At 35.1% G+C, this 10,331-nt stretch overlaps 1 protein-coding gene across 2 annotated transcripts; it reads right to left on the reverse strand.

Moving 5' to 3' along the window:
• Positions 1-320: 320 nt before the first annotated feature.
• LOC118045255 (G-type lectin S-receptor-like serine/threonine-protein kinase At4g27290) lies at positions 321-4,026 on the reverse strand. 2 transcript variants are annotated; one of them, XM_035053837.2, is made up of 7 exons: positions 2,545-4,025; positions 2,290-2,406; positions 1,789-1,940; positions 1,493-1,703; positions 1,135-1,372; positions 814-964; positions 321-737 (listed from the first exon to the last, which is right to left on the reverse strand). In XM_035053837.2, the coding sequence occupies exons 1-7, from the start codon at positions 3,827-3,829 to the stop codon at positions 429-431; spliced, it is 2,463 nt and encodes an 820-aa protein (XP_034909728.1). In that variant the 5' UTR covers positions 3,830-4,025; the 3' UTR covers positions 321-428. The 2 variants fall into 2 exon arrangements, with proteins under 2 accessions (XP_034909728.1, XP_034909729.1); XM_035053838.2 differs by lacking the exon at positions 814-964 and having other exon boundaries at positions 614-769; positions 2,545-4,026.
• Positions 4,027-10,331: the final 6,305 nt, after the last annotated feature.

Raw genomic sequence — 10,331 nt, forward strand, 5'->3', positions numbered from 1 at the left:
TTTTTCTCTTCAAATTAAAATTTTTTTTCCAACAGGGCTCTCATTATTCAAGGATATACTGTCATAATTTTAATCTTTGTATTTTTATACTCCGTAATCAATTTTTATATATGACCATTTTCTGAGCGCTCCCGCCTCTTATTATTTTTTATAATTTCTTCCATCTATATTTATTTATTTATTATTATTTTATTATTTATATTTATTATTATTATTATTATTATTATTAATCTTTTTATATATCATATATATATATATATTTTTTTTTTGTGGGACCCAAAAATGGATTACAACAAAGGTAAAAGCAAAATGCATTCAAAACCAATCAACCAATACCTCTGAAAACTAAATATACCTTTAAATAGGTTTAATGACTTCTGCGAGTGAACATGTCAAAAACTTGTGAACATTTCATCCAGCACAATCAACTAGCGAGGATACAAGACTGAGGCAGTAAATTCATTGTTCGAATATAATTCAATATTGCTTGATGAAGAAGATGGTTCGAACGGACCGCTACCCTTAAAAAAGCCTGGTTCCTTTGGCTGAGGCAGTGTATTCTCACCTCCTAGCATCCAAACCACAGTGGCCATGCTTGGCCTATCATCGGGATGCTGCTGCACACACAAGAGACTGATGTTTATGCATCTCATGATCACTTCTGATAAATTGCATGACTCTCCTGGGAACGCCTCAATTAAGTCCAAAGGTTTTCCATCTTTCCACAATCTCCATGCCTAGAAAAGATAAGGAACTTTCCGTCATACACCTGTTCAGTACACGCAAGTAAGAAATTGAAACCTTGACACTTACATGCCCAATAAGGCTTAGGCTATGGTCTGGATGATAAAATCCTCTACTCTTCTTTCCACTTATTATCTCAAGCATTAAGATTCCAAAGCTAAAAACATCAGACTTCACTGAGAAGAGCCCATCAGTAGCATATTCAGGAGCCATATAACCACTGCCGAATGTCATTTAAACACAAACACATAAATGTAAGTATACTAGTATTGCATCTGCCTCATAAACAGATTTCTTATGTTTGACTCTACAGAAAACAAATTATGTGCTTTGTTAACAAAATATAACATAAAAATAATAAATTATGGCATGTAATTGGTAAGTGCTTACTAAGTCCCAACAACTCTGGTTGTGTTTCCTTCCGTCTGGTCTCCACCAAACATTCTGGCCAAACCAAAATCAGAGATTTTTGGGTTCATATCCTTATCAAGTAAAACGTTGCTTGCTTTAAGATCCCTGTGTACAATCCTCAATCTGGAATCCTGATGAAGATATAGAAGCCCCCTAGCAATACCACATATAATGCTGAAACGCTTGGACCAGTCTAACAGTTTGCCTCTTGTTTGATCTGTCAAGTGTTTGTGAGTGCAACATGCCACTTAAACACTTAGAAACAACCTTGATTGTATTAAAATCAAAGAAATATGTAACGATAGGATGACAAAGCTTGTCTGGTTTAGAAAAGTACCGAAAATGAACGAATCGAGGCTTCTGTTGGGCATGTATTCATAAACCAGAATTTTCTCTTCTCCTTGAATGCAACAGCCAAGAAGTTTTACAAGATTTCGGTGCTGAAGCTTTGTGATCAGTATAACTTCATTTTTGAACTCATTTAATCCTTGTCCAGAACTCCTTGATAGCGTTTTTACTGCTATTTCTTGGCCATCTTCTAGAGTACCCTAGAAAATGGCATCCCAAGATTCTTATGCTTATCTCAATAAAACTGGGCACTAGAAGTTAATATAGTCATTTTGAGAAATTTACCTTGTACACAGGTCCAAAACCACCTTCTCCTATCTTGTTGTTGAACGAAAAGGCGTTGGTGGCATTGGCTATTGTAGTGAACTGGAATAGGGGTAGCTCCAAGTCTTCCTTTGGTCCCCTATTTATCAGATCATTTTCTTCTCTGTTTCCTCCTGTTTTCTCAGACAGTTGAAAATGGGAATCACATGCACGATAAACGAGGAGAAATGATTAATGAGCTAAGATTTTGAATGTTCAGATCAAAGATAGCAGTTAAGACAATGATTACAAAACTGAGGCAACACTGAACTTCACTCAGTAAGTTTCCTGAATGTTACTATCTAATCAAGGCTAAATCATGTAGTTATTTCAGTTGTTGTAATTGTAAATCCATTGAACCTTCTCGGCTTCTCCAAATTCTAACCAACGGTAAGCTCAAAGCCAGTTAAAAAGCTGTTCCATTCTATTAAACTCGCAAAAAAAAAGATGCTTATTTACTGCAAGCAATCAAAGTAAATTTACCTATGATTTTTTCCATTCTTTTGAAGATGTAATAGGCGACCAAAAGCATCCCGCAGGCCACGAATATAGATAGTGCAATTCCCACTTTCATCTTTATCTTAGATGCAGCTTTAGCCTCTACATGGTCGATAAGAAAGAAGAAAGAAATAAATACAGTTACCATACAGCTAAAAAAAATTAGAGAAGCTACAAAATGATGTTTAAATAATAATCTATATACTCATGGATTAACTAAGAGTAAGGATAAGCACTCACTTGATTCTGAAGCATTCATGCGAATGTATATTTCCTGCCCGGCATCTGGAAACTGTCTAATATCTATCAGATCGCCAAACCAAATAGCACAGCCACTGCGTTCCTTAATATTTGTAGCTGTATATGCCATACAAGAACAGTTTTGTAAGCATTTTGACCTGCATTCCTTGAGATTCATAGTTTTGTTTACCCAAGAATTTGTAGCATCTGGCAATTTCAAACCAACATATTTAACGAATCCATCTCCCTTCTGGCAATCTAGTGGCTTATTTCGTACACACCCTTGAGTCCAGTCCATTGAATTCAAACTCTCAGGTGATTTAGGCGTGAATTTTTCTAAACATTGACAAACTGGCGACTGGCTAATGATGCAGTTTCCATAGGCACCACAAAGATTGTAAGTGTCACAGTAATCTCTCGGCGCAGTTGCAAAAAGTACCCATGTCTGATTGATTTCATTCCAGATGTAACGCAGCCTAAAATCGGTAGTTTGGTTCATAACTGTCCTCGAGATTAATGATTTATTTTTGAAGTTGTATGTGTAATAAACCTCCTCCCCGTCGTCGACAAAATCAAAATAAAAAACTGGATTAAAAGTTAACGCCGCCTCACCACTGAACCCCATACCATTCCATGGACCACTTCTATAGTACTTCTTGGACCCCTTCCACATAACTAACTCGGGATTACCCTGTAGTTGTGTTCCCCATGTAAAATCTCCCGAAGATGGATCATCAGGGCTCTTCCATGCTGATAGCCTCCGATCAAGTCCAATCCGTAAGTCCCATCCAAGCTTCATTCCTGGAAGCAATGTATCAGATGGATAATCAAAACTCTGCCACAAATAGCTTCCAGAATTGGCATCTTTCTCATCTCTTAGGACCAGATTTCCAGAATCCAGGAGTTCTCCCATTGCACTCTGCGCTGCTTTCTTTGAGTTTGATGACCAAACAACAGTACTATTGTTGTTGCTGACAAGTACAAAATTTCCTGTGTTGTCTAACATCAAGAAGCCAGAGGAATCATTGATTGGGTTGTTTCTGTTTGCAACCCAAACAACAGTTCTAACTGGGATGTTCTTGTACCATATTCCGACATAACGGTTCCTGGAACTTCCAGGACTGAAGAAACCAAGCTCAAAACTTCCATCTTTCGAAACTAAGGTTCTGGTCCCTCCATCACGGATAGATTGAGACAAAGTAAGTGTATTAGATGTATTACAGAATCTAGAGAATAGAAGGAGTAGATTCGCAATAATAATTAGCATTGAAGAAAGAGTGTCCATTGGCAACTGGCCAGGAAAACTTTGAACTATTTTGCTTTCTGTAACAGATGGATTACAGGTACGTACGGTTTCCAATCTACAAGGGTCAAAGTAACATAGAAGTGGACATGTCGTATTTGTTTGCGCAAGAAATTGCTATGATCTTTCTTTCCTTTGTTTTCTCTTTTTGAAGATGAAAAAAAATATATGGAGGGAAATTTATGTGATCAAGAAAAGGAAACGGTTAGGATAGCAGGAATCAGAACATCAGATATACAATTAGTGGTTCAAAATATTAAACAAAATTTATAAACTCCATAAATATTTGGATGACGAGGAATCACGAGAAACTTAGACTATATTTGATTAGTGTATTAATAGTTATAAGGATAGTTATAGAAAAGAGCGAACATGTTTGGTTGTAGGAATAAAAATAAATATATTTGTAAAACAGTTTTAAAATGAATTTATAATATTCTAAAACAAAAATCATAAAATAACACTTCCTCTTTATCTTAACTATTTTTATCAGTTTTTTTATTTTTTAAAAATAACCAAACACAATTATTGAAGTATGACAAGGCTACTAATCTGTCCTGTACGGAAGCATTAAGGCAAGAGTGGTGAAGAGACATCAACTTTGACGCATTCAAGGGAAATCAACAAGTCACTAGACTCACTACCCATGACTCCAACGCCCTTGTAATCCGGCAACCCTGGCTGCCACTTGTAAGCGAAGAAAAAAAAATTTTGCTTTCAAAATTCATTATAAAAGGGAGGGTGAAGGATGAGTTCAATATGTATTTTTTCTTGATTTTTACACTCTCTTCTGATGGATTGTTAAAGAACAATGTAGTCTGTTTGTTTCTTTCATTACTTACTTTCCCGCTTACTTTTCTGGTAATTCTGTTGCCATACATCATATTATTACAGGTGGAATTTATTTTGTTGCAATTCGGTTATTCCTTAGTTGTCAACATGCATAATGCATGCACAACATAAAGCTTTTGTCAATGGCTCTATAAGCCATATGTTGATAATGAATAAATGCTGAGAGTCATACAAATCTTGATTTTATTGATTCAAGAACTGTAAGTGTATTAACAATTGGTATCAGAGCCGCATCATAGAAGACCTAAGTGTGAGTGTGAGTGTGTGTATGAGGAACAAAAGAAAAATTCAACTTCTCTTCTTTCTCTAAGAGAAATAACATAACTATGGATAACAACAATAGCAGTTTCGTGCAGGCAGCCATTCCTAATTTTGATGGACATTATGATCATTGGGCGATGTTGATGGAGAACTTTCTCCGCTCCAAAGATTACTGGGATCTCATAGAGAATGGGATCATGTCAATGGAGGTGACACAGAGGACTGAGCCAGGATCTATGTCTATGGCAGGAGCAACAGAAGGACAACACAAACTGAGTGAGGACCAAATAGAAGCACAACGCAAACTGATTGAAGGGCAAAAGCTGAAGGACCTAAAGGTGAAGAATTACCTTTTTCAAGCCATAGATCGAAATGTCATGGAAACCATACTAAATAGAGACACTTCAAAAGGAATTTGGGACTCCATGAAACAGAAGTACCAAGGTGACACGACCAAAAGCTTGATGTCTTCTCCCAAGTGCAGGAGTGTCGAAGTAATAAATAACCCGGCAAGACCGGGGTCGAACCACAGAGAGGTTGATTGTATAAATTATAAATAACAAGACAAACACACCACCACCACCACCACAAACAACAACAATAACAACAACAATAATAATAACAATAATTATTATTATTATACTCAGTACGTGGCGTTGTTATACCTGAGAATGATCTAAAATATCGGGTCACAGGTTTCCAGCCTATTTACTGAGTTTATAAAAAGATCAAAGATATATATTATATAAATATAAACAGAATGTAAATAATAATAATAATAATAATAAAAAGTAGAAGTTGAAGAAATTAATGAGAACTTTGAGATGAAAGATTAACGTAAGGATTAAACAATGATAAAAACAAATGTCAAGGTTATAGGATCCACTAATGGTACTTCAAACAAGTATAATATAACCTCTTATTACTCAATTGGAAACCACACATAAAGGAGGTTCCAATCAGATTATAAATTGTTAACATGATTACATTAGTTATCTTATTCGAATAAAGCTAATACTTGTAAATGTTGGCAGGCATTCATGATTATAACTTATGTTAACAACAAATCAAGTTCCTTTCATAGCTCAGGTGTCGGTTATACCATACAGTATGGGCTATGAAAGTGCCAAGTATTTTTTGTACCAAGTGTTCTATAACATAAATCTAGATTAACCATTTAACAAGCAAAGTATTAAAAGTAAACAAGATAATAAATATAAAACATGTTAGTATCCAACGTTAAGGTCCATGTTAAGTTTATATTATACTTATTCTTACACCATTAGTGTACCCTTTTCACCTTCACATAATTAACTTAGCTAAACATAATGAAAGAAAGAAACATAAATGAACAAGATAAGAACATAAATTAGAAAAAAGTTAACTAAGTAAAGGAAAGGAAATGAAGTGCATAAACTTGATATTAATGAAAGCAAAACATAAGCAATACAAAGAGAGAAAGCAAGAGCATGATCTTGATCTGGAAACCAAGATGCCTCAATACATGGTAAGTGCCTCCTTTTATAGGTCAAAATTTGGAACTATTGATTTGTTGATTAATTGATGAGTGGGTGGCCACATCTTGACTTGGTGACAATCCTTATCTTCTTGTCTGAATAAGACGTCATTGCTAACATCATAATTTGCCCAGAATCCTTAGGAATGTTCTAGGAAATTGTATCAGCTTCCCAACAAAAAAAACATGAGATCATTTGAACTTCTAGAACTCAAGATATGGGCTGAACACTAAATAGTGTCTGGGCTGCAGGACAGCTTCGGACTTCTTCGTTGTTCCTATAATTTGGACTTGAAAACGGCCTTCTTAGATCTTGGTGTCCAAATGAAAGTTGTAGGCCTATGTTTTACCTTTCCATCCATATAAAATGGACATAAATCCGAGATCTAGAGCTTCAGATATGATCCAATTACTGAGCAATGTTTCGGTTTGGACTGCACCGACATCTCTTTTCTAAGTTTGGCCATCTCTTTGTCCTTTAACTTTCAATGCTTAAACTCATCAATCAATCCTTTTATTTATGTGATAGTCCTGCATTTAAAATAAGCATTTACCATAAATTAAGGTATCTTATAATATCAAACTTGTTATTATAAAACATGCTTTAGTTAAGGAGTTATTGATACTTCAATTGAAAAATGATGATATAAAACCTTGATAAACATGCACTTTTAAGTACTAATCACACCCCCCAACCAGCTTATTATTAGTCCCTAGTAATCTAAAGCGTTAAAATAGAGAAACAATTTGCAAGTTCCACAAAGCAAGGCATTCATCATTCAACTTCCATTAATCTATCTAGATAAACAAACTCTCATTAAATTTATATTCCTGCTTCATACTTCTTAATTAAGATATTAATAAACCTTCTTTTTGTGTGCTCAATGAAAACATAGATGATGGGGCTTTTGTTTGGAAGAAAACAATATTATGTTCAAATGTTTAAGGTGAACTTTCTTGGGTTGGGATTATTATTATTATTATTTTCTTTTTTTTCTTTTTATTTATATACACATACAACTTAAAACACAATGTATCTTTAACCCATGTAACGAGTTTTAGGCTAATGACTTCCCAGACCAGTTGGTCTTAGGGCATTAGGTGTTGAGACACCCCTACGAGCTTAACAACTCGGGTTGCAGATACTGATACGTAGATAGTGCAATGTTTGATTCCTTTAAGCTTTTCTCCATAACCCATGTAACAAGCTTTGGGCCAATAGCTCCCAAGTCAGTTGACTTTAGGGTATTAGGTGTTAAAACACCCCTTCGGGCTTAATTGCTTAGGTTAGGGAGGCTACGAAACCAAACTTATCCACATTTTATTATCATCAATACTATCATTTTTTTTATTTGTTTTTGCAAATTATATACTATCCCTTTCCCTTAGTTGTTACCTTCAACAAAAGAACATAATTAATGTAATAATTCAATGTGCAACCCACAATCATATGTTAAAGTGTGTGTGTGAAAATGAAGGTTTAATAATACTTGTTAAATGAGTATAGGAGCAGAATCAAGTGATAACAATGCGAGAGTTTGTAAACCTGAATATTTCAAGAAGTATTCTAATAGGCCTTGTTATGAATATTGCAAATAACCATTAGAAAATTTTTACTAAGATGCGTCTCAAGAATAATTCCTCTTTACTCTGCCATCCTAGTAATAACAATTTTGCCAAATGGTTTTTTAAAAACAAAAACAGTTAGTTGGTTAGTTTTTTTTTTTTTAAACTACTACCCTCTCCCCCCAACCAAAACGAGACATTGTCCTCAATGTTCGAAGGTAGAAAGATAGAATATAGAAGACATCACCTGAAACAACGAACAATGACAAACCTGAAACACACTTAAACAAACATAAGAAGTAACAAAACACAATAATATGCTATTAATAAAACCAAAAGACATAAGGTTTCACAGATGAAGGCTCAAATCTAATCTAAGCTTTTCACGGCTTTTCTTAGTTGACCAATCTAGGCGACTCATGCAGGGATCAATGACAGGGATGAAAGATTGTAGTTGGTCAATCAATTGTTCAGGAGTAGCAGCAGAGATTATGATTTGTCATGCCGAAGATGTTAGAAATTCTTGTTCCACAACTTGATCAAGGAAAGACAACAACTTATCATAAAAACCATTGACATTTAACAAACTTATAGGTTTATGGTGAATGTGCAATTGGGCCCAAGATGAAATATGAAATATCTCTTCCAATGTGCCCAAACCACCTGGTAAGGCAATGAAAGCATCAGCATGGCTAAACATGGCATTTAGTCGATCAGACATTGTAGGGACCTGTAGTTCCTCTCCAATTGTTTTTCCAATGATGTCACTAGTTGCTAAAGCTTTTGGGACAACCCCCAAAACTTGACTGCCTCCCAAAAATGCAGCCATTGACACACCTCCTATTAACCCAAGGCTGCCTCCCCCATACACTAAATGAATCTTTCTCTCAGTTAGTACTTGACCAAGATGATTTGCTGATTCTAAAAACTCTTTTTCTTTCCCAGGGCTGGGTCCACCGAAAACACAAATATTTCTTATGTGATGACTTGAGGAACCTGCCATTTCTACACACTTCTATATTTGATGAATGTATGGGATGAGTAGAAATGAAGGGAAGGAAGAGAAGAATTTATAGATGAAAAATTGAAAATGCAATCATACCACCTATATGTAGGCCAGCTGTTGTCTCACACTCTCTCTCTTTATTAATTATTTATTTTGAAAAAGCATGTGTATGTACAGGTAGTTGTGATTGTGGCTCACATCTTCCTTTGGTTTTACGTCCAAGAATGGCTTAAACACCCTTTATGGGTCGGGGATAGGCTTCCCATCCAGTTTTCTTAAAAACTGGCAAACATGTCTTTTTTAGTCAGATTCCCAAGACTAAGTTGAGCATATTCTTTATGAAAATGGAGTCATAAGTCATGAAATGCACAATGCACATCTCCACCAGGATATGCCTCTAAAATCAATAAAAGATTATCTAAAGATTCCTTCTGTTTTGAAATGAATCCTGACTTTTGACAATTTTCACAAGTTTTGCATAACACATATGCGTCTTTGAACATGGTGGGCCAATAAAATCCACATTGTAAGATTTTTGCAGTCGTCTTTTTCAACGAGAAATGACTCCCACATGCTTCAGAATGACAAAGTTTAATGACACTACTTACCTCATTGTCGGGAATGCATCTTTGAAATATTTGATCAGGACAATTTTTGAATAAGTAAGGGTCATCTAAGTAAAAGTTCTTCACTTCGTTCAAAAACTTTCCTTTGTCTTCGGTACTCTAATGAGCTGGCAAATCTCCTGTTGCAAGAAAATTGATATTTTTAGCAAACCAAGGCATTGAACTATGAGAAAGTAAGGATTCTTCAGGAAAATAATCATCGATTGGTGTGATGTCAGATGTCGAATCTATTGTCAATCTTGTCAATTGATCCGTATCAACATTTTCAGTGCCTTTTTTGTTCTCGATTTCTTCCTGAGAATAAATCATTTACAAATCTTCAGATTCATCCAACTCAATTTTACTCAAAGTAGATTCAAGTTGATCATGAACTAATTCTTCAATAATATCTACTTCTTGTAAATCATTATCATCTCCAGGTTGCTTGCAAATGTTGAAAATATTCATCTCCAATGTCATGTTTCCAAATGATAGTTTCATCAGTCCATTCCTACAATTAATCAATGCATTAGAAGTTGCAAGAAATGGACGTCCTAAAATAACAGGAAATGAATTACATGCTTCAACAGGTTGTGTGTCCAAGACAATAAAATCCATAGGGTAAATGAATTTATCAACTTGTACTAACACATCCTCAACTATTCCTCTAGGCACTTT

The sequence above is a fragment of the Populus alba genome, chromosome 1, assembly GCF_005239225.2.
Source record: "Populus alba chromosome 1, ASM523922v2, whole genome shotgun sequence".
Lineage (NCBI taxonomy): Eukaryota > Viridiplantae > Streptophyta > Magnoliopsida > Malpighiales > Salicaceae > Populus > Populus alba.

What these genes read in the sequence shown, in the direction of transcription:
- LOC118045255 (XM_035053837.2), bottom strand. Translation starts at nt 3,829, where the DNA reads ATGGACACTCTTTCTTCAATGCTAATTATTATTGCGAATCTACTCCTT. An exon ending in CATGAATGCTTCAGAATCAA is followed by an intron (nt 2,407 to 2,544) that starts GTGAGTGCTTAT and finishes TCGACCATGTAG; the next exon opens with AGGCTAAAGCTGCATCTAAG. An exon ending in GCCTAAGCCTTATTGGGCAT is followed by an intron (nt 738 to 813) that starts GTAAGTGTCAAG and finishes TATCTTTTCTAG; the next exon opens with GCATGGAGATTGTGGAAAGA.